Source organism: Cenococcum geophilum (genome assembly GCF_001692895.1).
Source record: "Cenococcum geophilum 1.58 unplaced genomic scaffold K441scaffold_17, whole genome shotgun sequence".
Taxonomy (NCBI): Eukaryota; Fungi; Ascomycota; class Dothideomycetes; order Gloniales; family Gloniaceae; genus Cenococcum; species Cenococcum geophilum.
This window is the reverse complement of record NW_027137575.1, coordinates 1,329,879-1,350,174: the sequence shown is the minus strand read 5'-3', so window position 1 is coordinate 1,350,174 and position 20,296 is coordinate 1,329,879. Positions and strand designations below refer to the sequence as shown.

General features: G+C 49.5%; 7 protein-coding genes across 7 annotated transcripts; 1 reads left to right on the top strand and 6 right to left on the bottom strand.

Moving 5' to 3' along the window:
• Positions 1-82: 82 nt before the first annotated feature.
• On the top strand, positions 83-863 carry K441DRAFT_79988 (uncharacterized protein). Its single transcript, XM_067654457.1, has one exon. It carries the CDS (start codon positions 210-212, stop codon positions 768-770), a length of 561 nt encoding a protein of 186 aa, XP_067504850.1. The 5' UTR covers positions 83-209; the 3' UTR covers positions 771-863.
• A 1,022-nt stretch (positions 864-1,885) lies between these two features.
• K441DRAFT_556230 (Pkinase-domain-containing protein) lies at positions 1,886-4,323 on the bottom strand (the record flags this gene model as incomplete). Its single annotated transcript, XM_067643316.1, has 4 exons — positions 1,886-3,771; positions 3,829-4,145; positions 4,195-4,225; positions 4,272-4,323. The coding sequence occupies 4 exons, from the start codon at positions 4,321-4,323 to the stop codon at positions 1,886-1,888; spliced, it is 2,286 nt and encodes a 761-aa protein (XP_067504849.1).
• Positions 4,324-5,171: 848 nt separating this feature from the next.
• Positions 5,172-8,583, bottom strand: K441DRAFT_658772 (uncharacterized protein). Its single transcript, XM_067648415.1, has one exon. The coding sequence runs from the start codon at positions 8,334-8,336 to the stop codon at positions 5,595-5,597; it is 2,742 nt and encodes a 913-aa protein (XP_067504848.1). The 5' UTR covers positions 8,337-8,583; the 3' UTR covers positions 5,172-5,594.
• Positions 8,584-11,128: 2,545 nt separating this feature from the next.
• Positions 11,129-11,782, bottom strand: K441DRAFT_79960 (uncharacterized protein). The gene has a single exon (XM_067654456.1). It carries the CDS (start codon positions 11,756-11,758, stop codon positions 11,537-11,539), a length of 222 nt encoding a protein of 73 aa, XP_067504847.1. The 5' UTR covers positions 11,759-11,782; the 3' UTR covers positions 11,129-11,536.
• Positions 11,783-12,196: 414 nt separating this feature from the next.
• On the bottom strand, positions 12,197-14,977 carry K441DRAFT_658771 (uncharacterized protein). The gene has a single exon (XM_067648414.1). The coding sequence runs from the start codon at positions 14,852-14,854 to the stop codon at positions 12,593-12,595; it is 2,262 nt and encodes a 753-aa protein (XP_067504846.1). The 5' UTR covers positions 14,855-14,977; the 3' UTR covers positions 12,197-12,592.
• Positions 14,962-16,270, bottom strand: K441DRAFT_658769 (uncharacterized protein). Its single transcript, XM_067648413.1, has 2 exons — positions 15,047-16,270; positions 14,962-14,984 (listed from the first exon to the last, which is right to left on the bottom strand). Exons 1-2 carry the CDS (start codon positions 16,154-16,156, stop codon positions 14,967-14,969), a joined length of 1,128 nt encoding a protein of 375 aa, XP_067504845.1. The 5' UTR covers positions 16,157-16,270; the 3' UTR covers positions 14,962-14,966.
• Positions 16,271-17,270: 1,000 nt separating this feature from the next.
• On the bottom strand, positions 17,271-20,247 carry K441DRAFT_609727 (uncharacterized protein; the record flags this gene model as incomplete). Its single annotated transcript, XM_067645515.1, has 4 exons — positions 19,829-20,247; positions 19,020-19,772; positions 18,128-18,889; positions 17,271-18,100 (listed from the first exon to the last, which is right to left on the bottom strand). Exons 1-4 carry the CDS (start codon positions 20,079-20,081, stop codon positions 17,271-17,273), a joined length of 2,598 nt encoding a protein of 865 aa, XP_067504844.1. The 5' UTR covers positions 20,082-20,247.
• Between the last annotated feature and the right edge of the window lie 49 nt (positions 20,248-20,296).

Genomic DNA, 20,296 nt, shown 5'->3' with positions numbered 1-20,296 from the left:
CATGTCCCTTTACGAAAGTTCCCTCTCAAATCTGTATTATCATGTGGCACCAAACCGGGAGGGCCGGGTTCGGCGGGGGNGGGGGGGAGTCTTGCATCCTCAAGCGTTACGCGTAACGGGATCCAGATCAGGCTTTTTTGCACAAGGCGTCATATAAGAGCAGCTGTCTGAAAAAAGAAGTCCAGTACACGATAGTGACTTAAAAAATAATGGAAATGGGAAATTTACCACGGCGAAGGGGCCCCGGAGGGAGGCGTCGGACGGGGTTTTCACAAATGAGTTGTTATTTACTCTGGAGTAAGCCCCGGGGGTTTTTTGGGCCTGGCTGGCCGGAACTCGTGACGGAAGGGCAAATGGGCATTTGTTTTGCGCTGGGCGTGACAAGGATATGGGCGTTGTTTTCTATTCTCTGTAACTCTTCCCCGATTTCCCCAGATTTTGTTTCCTCCTTTACTTTCTACTTGACTTTGATGGTAGGTTTGGGCTATGGAATCGTATGGGGTTTGGAGCAAAACGAGGTGTTTACCAGTTCTGCTTGCTTCTCTTCTACCGAAGGCTTCTCTATAAATTCCGCTGTCCTAAACATTCGAGTTTTTCTATCCATTTCTTCCCCTTCGTCGTTTTTCTCTTTCAGACCGCGTACTGTTCCCCTCCTGATTCACACGGCCGGGGAAAGTAAGATACGACTCTGTTTTTTCCCTCAAACCCCTCCCCTACCCCTTACCCTGATTTTTATCTCTATCATTATTCTCGCGGCGTGTCTTCCTTAACCCCCTTGTATACTACTCTCTTCGTACCGTTTTTGTCTGTTCCTCTAAGCGTGCGTGCATACAGGCGGGATGCTCGTACCTTGTTTACGTTTCGCTGGCGCTGGAATGCGGGGGACTCCTGATGCTTGGATTTTTTTTCTTTTTGGCGCGTGTCTGGTTGTGCAGTGTATAGCTGATCAGGCCGTATGCAGAATCCCTTTCTAAATATGTCGTGTGGACTAGTGAATTTTGCTTCCTTTATGTGTGCTCCGGATGTGCGGTTAAGTGGTTGGGAGGAACGTTCATGCACCTGGGTGACTTCGTGAAGGTGGTGTGGATATTGCATGTATCAGGACATCAATCCGATCCGCTGCCGAGCGTGCTGGGCCCTTCGAGGCTTCTGTATAGAATGCGCTTAGAGTCAGCTCTGGTGAGGTTATCCAGAGGGATGCTGGAGGAGCCGGACACGATTTCCGGGCGCATTTGAATAATAAGCAGAGCTTCTTAGAGCTGATCTGAGCGCTGTACTAGAACGTAGGCTGAGTTTTCTCTAGGTTTTTATCCTACAACATACGAATCCCCTGACCTCATGGGCTTCGCTATCACGGTGACGGATCGCCAAGATGGCAGCGTTAGGATATCAGCTACATCATCCATCAGAAAACGGGAGAAGCAACTACTTCTTCATCCCGCCGCGGCTTAACTCTCCGCCTCACCTACTCACTAGCCCCTATATACACAGCAACAACACACGACAGTCACACACCAACCACGGACAACACCATCTCACAAGAATCAGATCCAGTCTTCGGGGGAGGGGCGCTACACGGCATCTATCCATCCCAATTCCGGGGCCCAGAACAAAGGAGAAAAAAGGGGTACCGCAGCAACCAGCCACTTGCCTGCCTGCGCTCAACACACACATACATGGATGTCAATGCTCTAACCCAAAAAAACAAAAAAACAAAAAAACAGAGAAAACGGTGGTATCACAAACCCCGCCGCGACACACGCACTCAAGACAGTTAGCCAGACAGTTAGTCAGACAGTCAGCCAGAGAGAAGGACATAAAACCTTCCACCACTCATATCAGCAACAAAGCCAAGAGCCATCCTCGCCATCCCCACCCAACCCCTCTACTCATCCTCCGCCTCAACCCTAACAAGCACCTCCTCCAGAAACCCCTCGAGAAACCCAACAACCTCACCCCCCATCCCAACCGGCGCCTCCTCATCCCACATGTCGATCTCGCGAAACAGCCGCGCAGCCTTCTGCACCAGCCGCTTGACGTTCTCGTGCGCGACTCCACGCCGCCGCGCCTCCGCCTCCGCCGCCTCCGCCACCTCCGCTCCCTCCCGATCCCCAGCCTCCCCCGCCGCCGCCGCCGCCGCCGCCGCAGCCGCAGCCGCCGCTTTCTGCGCCAAGTTGAAGTTGTAGCTGCGTCGGTGCAGCGCGGACTCGAGCGCGGGGAGCACGACGCCGCCGAGGGCCGTGATGTCGCCGCTGCCCGCGCCAGCGCCGGGGGATGCCGGTTTGGGCATCCCCGCGCCTGCGCCTGTGCCGCCGGCGCCTGAGGAGGCCGTGGCCAGGCCCGGGGAGCGCGGGGCGGGTTTGAGGCGGTTGGAGCCGGCGGACAGGCGGGTCGGCAGGCCGCTGCCGGAGAGGCGGGCGCGCAGGGGGAGGTCGGGATGGGGGAGGAGGTCGTGCTGGGGTGGCGGGGGAGCGACGGTGGTGGGGGTGGGGGCGTGGGGAGGGGGTGCGGGGGCAGGCGGGGAGAAGGTTGGGAGGGGCTGTTGCGAGATGGGTGGGAGGGATTTCTCGGTTGTCTGCTGCCGCTGATGCTGCTGCTGCTGTTGTTGCTGATGCTGTTGTGAATGTTGTGAGTGCTGTGGCTGTGTTGGTGGCGGCGGGGTGCGCTCGTGGCGCTGCGATTTGCTGTGGCCCTTGAAAGGGGGGATGGCTTGCAAGCTTAGCGGGGAGGTGAGGAGGGAAGGCGCGGGTTTGGGCGGCGAGGCGGCGCGCTGGTGCTGTGGGCTGGGGTTTAGGAAGGCCATGTCGGCCGCGATGGATTGCTGGATGAAGTCGTCGAAGTCGTGAGAGAGGGATTTGCTGGTTTGGGGCATGGGGAGCGGTTTTTGTGGCGTCTGTGGTGGTTCTCGTACGGGCGACTGCTGCGAGGGATTGCAGGACTTCACTGGGGATGGTGGTAGTGGGACTTTTGCAGCGGCGGATGGTGATGAAGCTGCTGCGGGTTGTCTATTTGGCCGTTTTGTCGGCGATGGTGGGAGTTGAACAGGCGGACTGGACGCTCGTATTGTTCCGGTAGATTTGAATCCAGAATTTTCCGAACCGCTTCGTGATGGGACAGGTTTTCGTGGGGAACAGGGCTGGATGGTCGACTCTTGTCCTCTTCGTGCGTTTGCGGCTGCATCGTTCATAGCCTTGAGGCCCTGGCTCCTCCCATTCACAGGACGGATCGTGCCAAAGTCCCACAAATCTTCATTCACGGGTTCCTTCTTTTGTGGTGTCTCTTGAGAGCTATCCTCATCGTCTTCTGAATCTTTATTTCCATGCCGTGCCTGCCACCGTTCGTTTCGTTCAATCAGCTCTGTTAGATACGTAGTCTTCTTTGCCTTCCGAATGAAAGGGTGTCTTAGAAGCTCCTTGGCTGAAGGCCGCTCCCTGGGCTCCTTTTTCAGACACGCCTCGACAAAATCCTTAAACGGTCTACTGAAGTTTCCTTCCAGCGTCGGCGGCGGATTCTTGGGAATTAAGAAGAGGACCTTCATGGGGTGTATATCCGAATAAGGAGGTTCGCCAAGCGCCAGTTCCAAAGCCGTGATTCCGAGGGACCAGATATCTGCTTTATGATCGTAACCAGACTGCTTGATGACTTCGGGTGCCATCCAAAAAGGGGTGCCTACGAAAGTATTCTTCTTCGTCATCGTGGCGGAGAGTTGTCCAGAGACGCCGAAATCCGCGAGTTTGACCTGTCCATTTGATCCCAGGAGAACATTCGCAGCTAGAGCCCAATCAGTATTTCAATAGACTCCGGCGTGTAATTTTTCCTTTGACACACCCTTAATATCCCTGTGAAGTTTGTTGTCCGCGTGGAGATACTCCAACCCCATCAACAGTTCCCTAAGTATGATTGTGATATACTCCTCAGGTATCAGTCCTGGTTTCATAAGGTCGCCGCAGCTTCCGCCCGAGCAGAACTCCATTATAATCCACAGATCTGACCCCTTCAGGAATGACCCGTAATATTTGGTGACATAGGGTGAATTAAGCTCCGACAGGATAGCAATCTCTTGTATAATATCTTCCACCTCGTCTTCTGCATTTTCGACGTCGATTACTTTGATGGCTACAGACTGGCCGGTCCGTTTGTGAACGCTAGAGGCCGTTAATATATATCTTTTGTGGTTCGGTTGTCAAACAATACCCTTTGTACACTTTACCAAAGCTCCCACCACCTGGCCATGGTTAGTCGTTTACCAATACGTAGCCTTGACCTCTTACCAATGCAAGCTTGCTTTGTATACAATGTCTCTGGGTCGACAGCCCCGCTCATTACTACTCCAGCCATACTAGATGCTCCGGCTTGCGGCCAAGCTCCCAGAACAATTTGTTGCGGTGAGAAAGGGGAGGTTTGGCGGGATAAACACGTGCGAGAGATGGAGGAGGCTCTGGAGAGGTCTCCAATAATCGGCGAGGCCCGTGAATGGTAGAGGGAAGCTTCACAGTCGCAAATGCCTTAGCGGGGGGACCGAATGGGTCTTCCTGGAGGCGCTCTATTAGCTGACATTGATGCTATGGATGTCTTCAGAGCACAAAATGTATATGCACAGGGAACACGGCCCAATGAGGGCGCAGAGGCTGGCAGAATGTTCCGGAGGGCAAGCAAATACAAGGCCAGACGGTCGCGGGGCGTCTTACAGAAAGTTGCTGGGGTGTTTGTAAAAGTAAACAAGTGCGGCGTGTACGGGTGCAGTCGCGGAGCACGGGCAGCTAGCAATTGCAGCTTCTTTCAGCGGCGGAGGGTAATATGATAGCACGAGTGTAAGCAGCAGCGGGCGTGGGAAAGTAATAGGGGTCATTCGCACGGCCTGTTTACTTCACGCTGTCATGGATGGGCTGGCATGCGGCATGGAGGAGTCCTGGGGTTGAATGGTAGCATCGTTGCGGGAGCCTCCTTTTCCTGCACCCTCACCAAAAGGCGCAAGCAATCTAAGCAGTGCCAAAACAATTGCACCGTGGGCCTCTTTGAATGAGTAACAATTGCATGAGCTCTCGATTGGTATCATGTTGGCGTGGTTGGGGCGATTGGGATTTGCTACGTGTTCACCGCGGTGCTGCTGCCAATGCCAGTGCCGCCATCACCAGTCAAAGTCGTTGAAGGGGAACTTTTTGTTTCATCTTCCCAAAACAAGAAGGATGTGATTCGTTGCACAAGTCCACCACAAACTCTCTCACACTCGTGCTGCCTAATCATAACCCAGTAATAGAATTACATATACATGCTACTACAATTAAACGTAAAGATGCTTTGCACTCCGTTACTTCATTTCTCACTGTTGCTCACCGCTGCTCACCGCTGCTCAGCCACACAAACTCATGACTCCTGGGTATCGTTTGATGCTGCCACTGCTTAATGTCGATTGCTCGTCCGTTGAAAACGCCGCCTAAACGCTGCAATGCTAAGCACGCCATTGAGCCCAAGATGCAGATAGAAATCCACCAATCCACATCCAATCGTCAATTTGGGGGAAGAAGGAGAATACGAGAAATACAGCCCAAAGCCCTAAATAATACGCTGACAAAAGCACACACAAAATAATGAATTTACCATTTCTTCTTCGTTGCCTCAGGAGTCACCGAACTCTCATCTTCCTCTTCCACCGGTGCAGGCGTTCTCCTCTCCGTCCGCCGCTCTGGTCGTCTGCGTCTGTTGAAGCTAATGTTGCTTGCCGAGTCGTCAGGCGCAAGCTCCGAACGTTCGTCGATACCGTCGTCCGTTTCGCTGTCCCACCCTAGGCCTGACCATCCGTTGAGCGTCGACGCGGGAGTACCGAGCCTGACTTCAATCCCTTCGGCTGTCGAGCCACGCCGCGCCTGCGCAGCCATGGCTAGCCCTGCGCTGCGCTCTCGGAGGCCACGACGAACAGCTTCCGCCTTGCAGTGGAGCGCTTCAAAAGCATCTTCAAGCGCTTCCATGCCCAGGTAGATCTCGCGTTCCACTTCTGCTAACACCGCAATCTCCGTTTCCTCGTCCATCTGTACAGGCGCACCAAAAGAACTGGGAGCCGGAGTGGTTCCTCTAGTAGCATTAAACGGGGTAGGACCGCGAGACGGTCCACGGGATGGCCCACCGCCCATGCTAAATGGTGTTGTTGTTCGAGACAGCGGTGTTCTAGAAGTATTGCGTGAAGGTCCACGTGATATAGAAGATCCAACATAGGAACTGGGAAATACGCTTTCAGCGCCAGACCACAAGAATCCATCAAATCTTCCTGATACCAGAATCTCCCATTCGCCGCTGCTCACTGCCGCGAGCGTAGCAAGAATACCGTGAAGATCCGGGTTTTTGAGAAGGAATATTGTGGATTCTGGGTCCCGCGGAAGGCTGCTCAGGCGATAAAGCCGCTGGAGGGCAAGCGATGTCTTCGCCAGTATGTCGTTTTTGAATTTTTCCATAGGAGTTTGCGCGCGGGATCCGGGTAAAGTCGACATACCGCGCAGGATAGCTGTGAAAAGCTGGCGTTTTTCCGGCTCGAGGTGTGTAAGAATAGCAAATGTTAACGTTTCGTCATCAACTTCTTGCGGCGGGCTTGTGGCTTCCTCGGGCTGGCTGGCAAGCCAGCTCTGGACTGCTTGCTTTGTCTTCTTTCCCTGACGCACGTAATGATCACGGTACTCTTCAGGCACATCAATGTCCAGCTTTTGCATTGGTGCTGCCGGGTGCTCCATATCCAAAGGACCAAGCTCGGTGTGTTGGGAAATCGAAAAGGGGGGCCATTGAGGGAGTTCGCGTCGCCCTGAAACATATTCGAGAATCTCGCCCCAACTCACGCCAGTTTCTTCTTCAGTCGGTTGTTTAAACTGCGCATGTCCGAGGCACATTATGCAGTTACAAGTCTCTGATGATATATTGCGGGCAAAGACAGCTTCGAGGCGATCCAGAAGGCGGCGTGCTACCGAGCGATAGCCGGTAGCAACCGCAATAGATCCATGTTTAGCCATGACCTGAGTGTAATCGTCCAACAGGCTTTGCAATGGAGCAAAAACGGTTCCCACATCGGTATTCTGCGAGGGAGGAACTCTTGGTGAGCTATACTGCTGATATGCAGGGGCCGGTCCTGGATTCGTGACAGCCGTTAACAGACTCCTTGGTACAGGGTGCGAGAGACCGCCATTTTGTAGAAGGTAGTCAACACGCGGTGCATCTGTCATTGCCGGGGGGGGTGGCGGAGGCGGGGGAGTAAGTGGGGAATCAGAGTATGCTGGATCGACGGAATAAGGCCTGGAAGGTAGGTCACCAAATACCTCGACCATAGGCAGCTCTTTGAGCTCAGGCTCCTTGAGCTCAGGCTCAACCGATGGAAAATGCGCATCTCTAGGAGTTGGAGTTCGTGGGGAAGAGTCCACAATGGAATTTGGAGACGATCCACAGTTTGAAAGGACAGCTGGCGGCGTGTGGGAAGGCCTTTGGTCGGGTGCAATCGAAGTTGCGTCCGAGTCGGTAGATTGCGTAACTACAGATATCTTATGGGATCCGGCAGATGTTGTTCGTCCAGGTGGTCTTGCATTGGGAGTGACAGGCCTGACTTTTGGGGCGTCCGCATTGGATGTTTTGTCCTTTCGGATGGTACTAGGTTGTGATATTTCGGTGTTAGAAGTTATTTGAGTGCCTTCATCAATTGTTGAGGTTTGCCGGAGACTTGATTTAGATGCCGAGAACCTTGGCCCTGGAGTGATCCGAGACCCGCTATCAACACTCGGTCTTCTGCCATTTTCCATTCCCATTTGTGTAGCCTGAGCGTCTCGTCTCATACTGTTTCCGCTACCCGCCCTCTTTAGTCCCGGATCAACTGCTGTCGCGGTGAGCGGAGGGCTTGGTGGTGCTGCACCACGAGCAGGAGATAGAGCTCTTTCAACTCGCTCAGGCTTCTTAGTTGGATCTTCCTGGCTCAGATCTGTGGGATCTGGAGTGAGAAGAGATTTCTTCTGATCAATTACATCCTCCCGACTATGAAGAACCTCTTTGCTATGTTCTTTCGAGAACGACGGGTACGGTAGACTGGTCCTGGATCCGTTAGGAGAAGAGGTGGAGGCGCGGCGCTCCATCTCTGGTACCACGGCCATCTTGCGTGTTGACCGGGAGGAGTGAGAGGCGGATGTGCGTGGGCGATCCCGGTTGGCTGTATCACGGTCTCGGTCCCTGGTCGAGGAGGAGGATGTTTTCCGGCGTGAAGAGCGGTGGCGGTCCTTGTCCTTGTCCTTGTCCTTGTCCTTCGACTTGGGAGTGTCGCGGTCGCGGTCGCGGTCGATCGTCTTTCGTCGTCTAGGTTCCACTATGCTCGACATTGTGGCGGGAGGGGCATAAAGAGGCGTGGTGGTGCTAGATTTTGGGATCTGCCTCGTTCCAGCGCGGCTAGAGGAATAGCTTATTGGAGCATGTGCGGAAATAGGAGCGCCTATCAACGAGGCACGCCGCCGTCCATGGCTAGTGGCTGAACGGGTAGGTAGTGAAGGATGCGTGGAATGCGCGGGAGAGAGAGAGAATAAAGGGTAGATGGAACTATTATTATGCGGACCTAGACTGACGTGTAAGGAGGCTGCAGGTGAAGGCGAATCCAAGGGTAGGCTCCACACCAGGCTCGTGCCAAGGCCTCGTACAGTCGCTTCGGAAAAGGACGATCAAATGTCAGAAACCATGATCAAAAACAGAAATTTGCCGAATCCTCACCTGTTTGAACCCTTTTTCTATACTCGCGCATGCCACCACCCATCCTCCCAGCTAATATATCGCCGTCGCCTATTTTTGAAGCTATTCAAAGCCTATATTATTTCCTATTTTAGTTAGCGCCATGACGCATAGGAGGAGAGCCAAAGCACCTAAGAATACCGTAAAGAACACTTCTAAAGCGCCTAAAGAGGTAGACCTTACTATCAAACCTATACCACCTTCTACTATTATAGAATAGTCCAAAGACCCTTAAACCTTTATTCTAAATATAATCGTATACGCCGATACCATAAAGATATTCAGTAATATTCTAGCCATCCCGTTCGGAGCCTTTAAATACCAAAAGTTTGTTACCTAAAATACATATTAAGCTAACGAATATTACGGTCTTCGTTTTTTCTAGCTTAATTATTTAACTGCTATTATTGCGTTATTAAATTAGAAGGATCCTATAATACCTAAAGAGGTAAACAATATAGACGAATGGCGCGAAGTAGAGGGAATAATAGAGGCACAGTTAAAGTACATAAGGAGGGCATAAAGGGTTAATCTTACAGTTAAATATAAGGCCGCTACTGCACCTATTAACGCGTCTGCTAATGCTAAAGACGCTGATTTTACTACGGCTATTAATACGGCGCTTTAAGTAAGAGGTATTCCAATTAAAGCAGCGGCTAATAAAGAGGTAGAGTCCTCTGGCGAGGATCACGAAGGTGTAGTAGAGAAAGCTATTAGTAAAAAGAGGGCATCAACTACTACTAAAATGCAGAAAGAGGCTGCTAAACGGCGTAAACGTACAAAAGCTAAAGGCAAGCATCTATATGCGCTGCTTAAACGCCATCGCTGCCTTTAATAGCACTATAAGAACAAAAAGCACGGTACTATATACTATCTTAAATTCGACTTAAAGCACTACCTAATACTATTTTACCACTTAACGCGCTAGTTNGAGGTAATAGAATAGAAGAAAGCCACGGTTAATATACNAGATCTGTCCTTACTGTTAAAGATTAAGTATAGTAAGTACCTATAGAATAAGGAGGATAAAAAAGATATAAAGGCGTCTTTGGGTAGCTATAAGCACCGTTAAAGTAACTTTTATAGTACAGACAAATCAAGTTCCCCTCCCTAACGACGGCAGCGACGGGAGGCTTATATTATAGTTATATAATCACCAGCCAATCCTATTTAACACGATCTATTACTAACGGCATTAACGCTTTTGATAAACTAGATACAGTAGCAGAGCCAAATATAGCAGTAGAACCAGTTGCAGAACTAGTAGACGCTATAACAGTTATAGAGTGCTATATAGGCAGTACTGCCTTCTTCTATATTACTAACCATCGCCAACAGTTNTTTTATAGTGGATCCTATACTAAATATAAGACCTTCAGTGCCTTCTTTATAGAGCGCTCTATCCGATTCTACTCTATCCTCTAAAACGCCCACCGGTCCTTACTATCTACTTTTAAATACGCCTTCTACTAGCCTACTACCTAGCAGCCCTGCCCGTAGCGATATCAAACAATTAGATAATAAGCTTAGCGCCTTTATTAAATGGCTATAAAGCCATTATCTAGCTTTTATACACGCCTTTACTAAAGTAGAGTTAATTTTAGTTGACGAGTACTACACCTTTAAGATGCTTAAGNAGGCGCTGCTTAATAATAATATAGGCCATANAAAGCTATATAGGGTTAGTTTAACATACGGGCTTATTAATCGCATGGTAGATAACTTGGAGGACTTTAGAATAGATTAGCGACGTTATAATACTANAGNAGAGGCCTTACTTAATGTCTTAATTAATAGGCGCTCTATATAATAATAAACCTTATCCTTCCCTTTATCTACTTCTTAATACCTACCCGTAAGAAATGACCTTTTGCCCTTTTATTAAATCCTTATTACTCTACCGTATGGTTTAAAAAGTCGCTAAAGTTATTCCATAGTTTAGCTTTAAATTAATAAGTACGTAGCCACTGCTTTAGGTCATAAAAAGAAGCCTTAATTAGATTAAAATTGGGTAAGTAAGGAGGAAGATATTTAAGTTTAACACTAGCAGCGTTATAGAGGCGTTAAACTTCCTAGGTTTAAGTAAGCAGCAGCGTTAACGCGCCTATCCTTTATGGTTACCACGTACCTTATTGCGATAGATTAATGTATTATTTATTACTAGAACTAAANNAGGCTGTAGATAAGGCTGTATATAAGTAAGAACCTCGTTCTTTATCCACTTAATAAACATTAACCCGTTAATGGCGCCTTAATATATTAACTAACTAGGTATATAGCCCTACTAGGTATACGCTAGCAGCAAGCTCTATCTTTTAAATCTCTTTAATTCTAATATTCCTTTAGTAGGCTTATTAATAGGTGCCCACCCNTACTTCCTATCTATTGTCTTCTCATTATAAGCCGATTTGTTAACAAAAATAAACTAATTACGCCTATAGTTATAGATTTAAACGATCTAGTTATCTCTTAGGCCTAGGTTACATTATTATATAATTATTTTTATAACCTTTTTACTCCATCTCCTTCGCTTTAATCCAGCTGATAGCGTACTCCGTGCCACTATTATATTATATTTATTATATAGAAACCAGAGCATCTCTTTAAAATAGGCGTTTAGGCTGTATAAGAGGTATTTAAGAAGGCCCTAAGGTACGCGTTAATAAATTAACATTAATAACACCTAACGTTATACATCTAGGGCCTTATCCGTAAGCAGCAGCGGCCTACCATTTGCCTTAATTGGTGGATTAATCTGGCTATATCTCTTTAAATTCACCCTCTAGCGTCGAAGAGTAGGTTAAGGAACGCCGGTTTTAACTTCTATATAGAAGTTGTTGTTGCCGAGGTTAATTAGAGCTTGTATAATCGACTTCTGTTCAATCAACCAAGTAGGTTTACCCATGGCTTCAAATATAAGGTAATAATAAGGTGATGGGTGGTGGCATGCGCGAGTACAGAAAAAGGGTTCAAACTGGTGAGGATTCGGCAAATTTCTGTTTTTGATCATGGTTTCTGACATTTGATCGTCCTTTTCCGAAGCGACTGTACCAATACAAGCTTACGTTCAGTGCGCTCACCGTCTGCACCAAGTGTCCATACAGTACGACTGCACCCTGACTGTTGTTCTAATCGGTACTGGAATCTATCTACTCTGCTGCTACATGCTCAACACCCGTCAATCCGTCAATCCGCCAAACTGTCAAACTGTCAAACTGTCAAACTGTCAACCCGTCAAACTGTCAAACCGTCAAACCATCAATCTCCGCGAAGAAAGCCCATATTGCGATGCCAGAACACTGGTTGGCGACAATCCGGCACGCTGGTTCTGCAGTACACTCTCTTACACTCCCTTGTACAGGTTCGCCGGCCCGGCCACATTCGTGCGCCAGCAGAGTCAGTCAGGAAATTTCCCATCCAATGGAATCTCACATCCCGAACTCAAATCTAGAGACACTGGGATACAGCTTGCTTCATTTCCTGCGCCTATCTAGAATAATCCGATTCTCTGCCGAGATATCTATGACAACCAAGAATACATTTCAACCCCAGACATCAGAACTGCTGCCCAATAAATCCTCTAGAATCGCTAGTCAAGACCCCAAGAGGGAATAGGTGCTTTCAGCCCTATATAAAAGCATTATCGTAACTAGTAGTTTCTACAGCATCCTTTGCGAGAACGCCAAAATCCCAATCGAAGGGTGCTCCCATCTACCTCACCGAAAAATTCATAACCTAGACAACATCCGACTGCGACATCTAGAACCAGCATCAATGGAGCTCAAGCTTGCAAATTGAGGTAAAATTCAAGTAGAAGTGATCCCGTATCGCATGGCCCGCCGAGTGACACCTTGCACTAGCCTTCAATGCTATCAGCCCTGTCAGTTCCACTTAGCCTTTTGCTACGCCGCTTTCCTGGGGTATTTCCCTTTTTAGCGCGGGTTATCCTTCTCTCCGATAACTTCAATAATTTTGTGATTGGACCCTCTTCCTCTACTGGGTGGCTTAAAATGACAAGATCATTCTGTTCAATCGGAGCGACTGGCGATTTTGTCGCAATCACGCCACGGCGGCTGCTGTCACCATCTGATTCCAGGGAACCACGATCGGACGCCTCCAACGATCGTTTAGTCTCAAGAGACGCGCCAACCGTAGCGTCTATCTGCGGGGAACTATCCACGTGATCGGTTCGAGAGAGTGTGGCTTTATGTATTGGAGAGCCAGGTTTGACGTTGTCAGGTCCTGGATCATTCCAAGACATGTGGCCATGTTCTGCTTGGTCTCTCAACTGAGCCGAAGCCACCTCTTTTTCTCCAGTCAGTGGATCCCATGCAAATCCTTCACGTAGCCAGCTCCAACGCAGGAAAGCTCTCAGTTCCTTGTCTTTGGGAACCACTCGTGTCCATTCCGGCTGAAAGGCCTCGTTGGCGCCGTCTCCATTATACCCTGATGCCAGACCACGAAGCTTATCGCGGCAGAAGATCCTCCAGCTATCCATTGCGTAAGATCCACAGCCAGGGAGATGTCCAATTTCAAAAGCTCCTTGCCGCTCGTCATCATCATCAAGCACCTCTGATGGTCGTATATCCCTGCCCGCTCCTGGTACTGGATAGTTGAGCGTCCTGTAGCGTTTTCCCTTAACCGGTGGTTCTTCTATCCACGCCTTGGCGAGATTGACAAGAGTGTTCGCACGACTATTTTGCAGACCGAGATTCTTAATCATTGCAGCTAAATCGGATATATTGGCGTGTACCAGATCTGTCGCGGTGGGGTAACGCTGTATGACAGCGTGAAACATAGGTATAGCAACGGTGCCCTTAGTTTTGTTAAGAAGAGTTACCGCAACAAGCAATTTGAAGGGATCATGAGCGACTTTCTCTTGGATCAGACCAAAAGACTCAGCAGACAAGGGCGGGAACGGAATGCATGAGGTTCCTGCTGGAAGCCGTTTCGACTTATTTGGTGACACTATTGGACTTTGAAAGTACTGCGACTGGCTGCCAGTTTCTCGGTTTGGTGAATTTTGAGTCAGTTTTTCGGCTTCAGGATGGACTTCAGACGGTGCTGCTGGATACTGGATTTCGATTTTCTTGCGACCTTGTGAGGTAGCGCTAGAACTATCCTGTAAATCTAATGCTGGCTGGTTGTCGAATTGGTCAGGCCCAATTAAACGAGACTCTGAGAACTTCGTCGGTGGGGATTTGATCAATTCGTCATCAGGTACAGATACATACTGATTGTCGCTGCGCACATCGATATTATGCACATTTATTTGACGATTATCCGTTGGAGAGTTATGGTTAAGTTGGTCATTTACATATGTAACTGGGCTTGACTCAAGTGCAGAGATTGATGCATCGTCATCAAGCACCATATCTTCTAAGTCATTGTACGTGCGAACATCCTGATCTTCGGAATTCGGCTTGATCATGGGACCAAAACGCAGGCTCGGCTGTGCAGACGACCCAGAATTCAAGTCCTCAGGCTCGAAGTCTTCATGGTTAACTTCATCCTGCTCAGCTTCATCAGGCTCTGGTGCTTCTAAATTTTCGATCAAGCTATTGTCCGAATCTGATTCCGCTTCCTGGAGCTCCTCTGCCTTAACAACGTCCACTAGCCGCACTATGGAGTGATATTTGGGCGGGCTGGTCTTCTCGGGTCCAATGTTATCAAGCCTGGGCTTCTCACAGACAGATTGGCCTGGATCTACTTCCATATGTTCTGGTTCACTGGCTTCAGATCCGTTCACGTCCGGTTCTTCAAAATCTGGTCCATCTGGTTCGAACATCTTATTTACGCGATTCATCAACGCCTTCGAAGGTGATTGTGATTTGTGACTGATTTCAACACCGCCTTCTTCATCAGACATTTCAGAACCTGAAACCTCCATCGCACTTGGACAAAAAGGGCTCTCCGGAATGCAGAGCATTTCGCCGGTCTCTTGATCAAACGTGAGAAGAGGGGGTGTTGACATTCTCAATGCGTATCGATTTGACGCCGCTCTTTTCTCCGGGGTTTGTGTTTGATTGATACCCTGCAGTAAACCCCCATTCCCATCTTCCCCACTTGTAGATTCCTCGTAAGCAGAGTCATGATAATCTACTGTCAGAACCTCCATTGTTGAAGGAATTTGTCCGGCTGTTAGAACATCCCCTAATTCTGGTGATAAATGCCGAGTTGGATGTGATTGTGTTAGGATGCTGCTAGAGATGGATTGCTCTGCTAGTCGATCATCCAAGAATTGTACACTTTTGAGAGCATCAGCGGCTTTGACATTGCCTTGTGTTTCCATGCTGGATGCTGTTTTCACCTGTTCCTTATCATGCCTACGCCTCTTTTCCCGCCTACGCTCTTTTTTCTTCCGTCTTCGAATAGCCTTCGAGGTTGCTTCTTGGTCACTTTCGATTATACGGACAACGGGAATTGGGTGGCTTATTACTCGTATTAGGGGGTCAGCATGCTGGTTGCTTTTCTTCTTAGCCCTCTTTCTCTTCTTCCGTGATAGCTGTCCTTGTAAGTCATCGCCGGCTCGTGCGTCGAGTCTTAATGCAGCATCCGATGTGGATGAGCTCTTTGGTAAGGGGCTAATAGCATCTTCCAACTGATTAAATTTTCGGGTTTCTTCATCCAAGCTAACGCTCCTCCGGCGCTTTTGGGCCATACCCACAACACCTGTTCCAAAATGTGGTTGTAGGCTAGAAGACGCCTTGGCTGAAGAAGGGATGTTCGTATTCTGCAATGCTATTTCCGACACCTCTCTCGCAACTTCTGACACCGGTAACCGTGAAGTAAGAGATGTCTGTAACAGTACTGGAGATTTAGAAGAGATCTTTGCTCGTTTCCGAACAGGCTCGTCGAGATGGTCATTCTCCATTGCTATAACTAGCTCAGCCAAGTCCTGTGGGGCCGCAAGGTTGACTACTGCAAAGAATTCGCTCTTATCCAATCCAAAAGATGGACCGTATTCATCCCATAGTTTATCCCCTAGAGTTTTTCTTGATACGTTGTTCTGAACAAGCTGATCTAGCGAGAAATTTCCCCTTTCAGACTCCTCTTCTTCCCTTGGTATAGCATCAAATAGATCCCGAACATCTTCGTATGACAAAGAGCGAACAAACTGGTCGAATTGCTTCAATGTGAACCCCGGAGGTTTATGGTATTCGTACAGGGTGGAGATGCCGTCTTTGTCGAGGGTATGGGTTTTCAAGCCATCGAAGCCGTTCAAAGAATCTGAATTGGTAGCATTTTCGGAGCTGTCAGCAGTAATATTATTCAAGGGCGATTGAACCTGGTTGTGGGGTTTCGGTCCGCCTTCGCTTTCACCGGCAATCAGATGCGATAGTTCAGACTTGACCAACCGCATAGACTTGTCAAGACCAACCATTAGAACCTGTATACGCCGTTCCAGGGCAGGATCCATTGTGAGAATAGAAGAGAGGTCGAGTGGCTGTAGAGATAGAAGCCCAATTCGGCGCGTTGAGCCGATAGTGCTAAAGTCGTGCCCCGTGTGCTGCCATTAGAAGGAAATGGCAGGTCTATCTTTGCGACAGCCCGGGCAAATAGGACGCGTCGTGCTTCCAAGGTAGCGTAGAGCCAAAATAAGTTGTAGAGATGTACAAGCAAATAGCACAAGTGAGAACTCCTCCAGGGTTAATGTATCACGCCAAGCAATCATAAATCCGAGGTGGCGTGTCACCGCTTCCTAATGTGTTAAGGGTGGGCCATCCCTTCCGCTGGTGTATTTCGTCCTACTGTTATCGATAAGAGCTATCCCAACGCACTGCAATTTTAGCGTCAACGAGTGCTTTAACGGTGATAGGGTTATGACGGTGGATCTACCGCCTTCCTGACGTAGATGGAACACCAAAATGCCTCAGAAGTAGCCGTTGGGTCATGCACGCCATCATATCGTGCACGACCCAACGGCTACTTCTGAGGCATTCGGCAGTATTTTGGTGTTCCATCTACGTCAGGAAGGCGGTAGATCCACCGTCATAACCCTATCGCCATCACCGACGTTAGACAATGAAAATAAGGCGAGGCCCATGCGTTGAGTGCCTAGTCATTTCAGGCATTCAGCAAAGCTTACAGAGATTGCAGCAGGACCTTAAGATGTTTATTTGTATAATATTCTCTGTACATCCCTTCTGAAACTCTTGAAGAGCTCGTCAAAAATCAGCATGTTTTGGTAATGACCAAATGGACCCCTTCTCACTGAACTTTTTCAAGTCGACAGATAGCTCAGCGACAGCACTCAAATCTGCCATCAATAGCTTCAGGAGTAATAACACACCTGGAGCCCACTACTTAGACAAGAGAACACTACAAAGCTTTCATATACTCATAAACTAATGCAGAAACAGTATTGCAAAAGCCTTCCCTGCCATCCTTGTTATTCCCTGTTCCCAATCCAGATACAGACCCATCAAGCAATCAAACACTAGCAAATATGTTACAAAGCAATCGGGCCTAACGGCAGGCTCAAATATTAGAATACAAACCTCCTTTGCCTACCTCACTCAATACCGCATTCCTTATAGCTGCTCTAGGAACCTAGAATCGCGAACTGGGCTCCCCCGCCTCCCCTCCGCGGCATCAGACCCAAAGCTCGGCGGTGGCGCCAGTCTCTCATCGAATGTATCTCTCGCCTCCTCGAGGTCAGACTCCTTGCTTACTGCACTGACTCCGATAGCGCGGCGCTGCACGGCGCGGCCGCGATCGTCTTCCTCACTGGATAACGAGCTGACGCTTGGGGAGTGGTACGGGTTCGAGTTTGAATTCACCGCAGTGCTAGCAATGTTGGTCTTCTGGGGCGGATTTGAGGTGCTCGGGTTTGGACCCGCACCGGTAGAGCCTGAAGAGGCACCTGTGAGAGCTGCACCGCCGATGAAACCAGGCTCCGGATTAGATTGTTCGGAAACAGAGTTTGAATGCTTGGAACGCCGTTTTAATTTGTTGAACAAGTGTTTGAAGCCCTTCGAACCAGGTTTCGTAGGAGAGATGGGAGAGGTGGGCTCCGAGGGTATTTGTTCCCTAGCTTCGGGCTCTTGGACGGTAAGAGCTGGTGCTCGTGTTACCGGTTCGGGGTCACGGTAAATCTCGTCGTCATCATTATCTGCGGCAGTTGTAGCACCAGCCGCGGCGACGGAGGTGCTAAGGTCGGGGCCTGTGTCTGCTACCGGGAGAGTAGGAGAGGTGGCGACTGGAGGCTCAACCGTGGTGGGCTTAGGAGCATCTTTCGATTTGCGATTGTCCTTCAGAATTCGCTTCTCTTCCGCACGTTTGGCGCGCTCGGCTTCCTTCTCTGTTCGTGAGCTGGCCTTTTCCTTAGCTTTACACCTATGATTAGCTTCATTATCCTCACCTATGCTAGGAAGAATAGCAAACATACCTTTAACACGCTTCTCCTCGGCCTTTAGCTCAGCTGCCCGCTGTTTTTCAATTTGCGCTTGGTGTTTCTGCTCCTCTTGATCCAACCTTATTTCTTCGTCCCTAGCTCTCTGCTTCTCGGCCGCGTCGTTAATCTCATTTAGGGTTGGCTGTATCCTTGCCGCCGCAACAGCATCAATCTCTGACTGATCAAGGAACTTACCACCACCGACGTGTACCTTGCCATGATTAGCCATCCGTGCTTCACTATCAGCAGCTGCCTTTGCCCTAGCCTTGGCATCCCATTCTTCTATCATAGCAGGTGACATTTTTCCAGTTTCATTGAACACTTTCTCATCCATACCATGCATTTGAACCTGTACCTTTCGCTCTGCGGCGGCCAGGAGATTCCGGCGGTCTTGCTGGCGCTTCTTCACGTCGATTTCGGCAAGTTGCGTGCTGAACTGAGACATCTGGGAGCGGATGCGCCTAGACTGCTCCTTGTCATCTAAGTCGACCAGTTCAGGATCGCTAGCAGCTCGTCTCCTCCCACGACGCATAGATAACCGTGATCGAGATTGCTTCTCATAACCGTAGTAGCTGCGGAACGCTGCTTCTTGGTCCGTCCCTATCTTGACAAGACGTTCGGCAGCGAGCTTTTGTGCGGCTTCTTGCAGGTTTGTGTACTGCATTGCCTGCTGCTTGATACTCGAATCTGTAGTGGAGGGTTGTCGGCCATGCGCAGTAGTCGCAGCGGATTGGCCTTGTGATCTTGACGACCTACCTGCAGCTTCACCGATGCATGCGCAGTAGTCGCAGCGGATTGGCCTTGTGATCTTGACGACCTACCTGCAGCTTCACCGATGCATGCGCAGTAGTCGCAGCGGATTGGCCTTGTGATCTTGACGACCTACCTGCAGCTTCACCGATGTGCCTTTGTTGGACTTCATACATTTGTTTCGCCATTGATATGGCAGAAGCCCGAAGCGCGTTCTGCCGGTTTTGCTCCTCTACTTCTAGGGCTACAGGAGGATGTTCGGTATACATCGCTCTTGGAATGCTTCTTGAATGCTGTATCCGAGCTGCTTCTACAGCACCAGACCCGAGACGCGGTGAGTCCTTTTGGATATTTACTAAGGGCCGATGCGCAATTGTCGCTGCGCTAAGTGCATTCTGAGCAGAATTGGCAGAATCCGGGTAAGATGGCAAATCCACAGGAATAGGGCTAGACTCCGCCCGTCTTCTGCCAGACACGGCTCCAGTAGCAGCCATAAGAGCTCTCTTCTTGCCATCTTGAGTATATCCATAGTCCACTTCTGGGCTGAGACCCTTCTTTCGCATGGCGATATTGGCTGCAGAATTTCCGTCTACACTTGCCTCCGGTATCCACAAGTTCAATCTCCCTGCATCTCTGTGCGCGAGCAGGGCTGCCTTGGAACCGGCAGTGCTTGCCTCGGGCGACCAGAGCGGTGCCGTTTTGTAGTCCTTTGCGAGAAAAGCAGCTTTGCCTGCAGCTTCCGAGCTATCCGGCTTCCACTGCTCGATGGATTTCTTGTTTGCATTCGCTAGAGTTGCAGCTGCGCCTGCTGAGGCTTGAGTGTCGATACCAACGACGGGGAAGCTCGGAAGGTCTTGGGCTCGGGCGTATTTGAGGCTAGCAGCGGCTCCTGCATAGTCAAGTCAATAAAGTTAAAGATCGTCGTGGAGTGATGGAGAACGTTACCTGCAGAAGATATCTTGTTGTCAGCGTCCAATGGGTAATTGTCTCGTACATTCGTTCCTCGTGATAGGTTGGTGACGTACAGCGCAGCGGTGGATGCCTGCTCTTGTAAGGCTGTGTTCTTTGTATTGTGAACCGAGGGGTCCGGACAAGGTATACCCTTTGGCGCCATTGAGCCGCTCACTTGAAGGTTTGTCCTGACGTGTATCGGTTTGTGGGTGGCTTCGTCGGGCACCGTTTGTGTTTGTGTCGCCATTGTGTTTCCTGGTTTAGTGAATATGACGTAGTCTCTTGAGGCTGAGCTTGTTCAGGTAGGGTAGAGGACTCCTGATTTGAGGAATTGGGATCCTTCGATCCTCCTTAGAGAGTAGAGTAAATTGCATTTATGGCGGAGTGAGTAATACATATCTTGTGGTAGTGAAAGATTCAAGTAAAGACTGTCATGACATCACCACGCGGATCTCATGCACC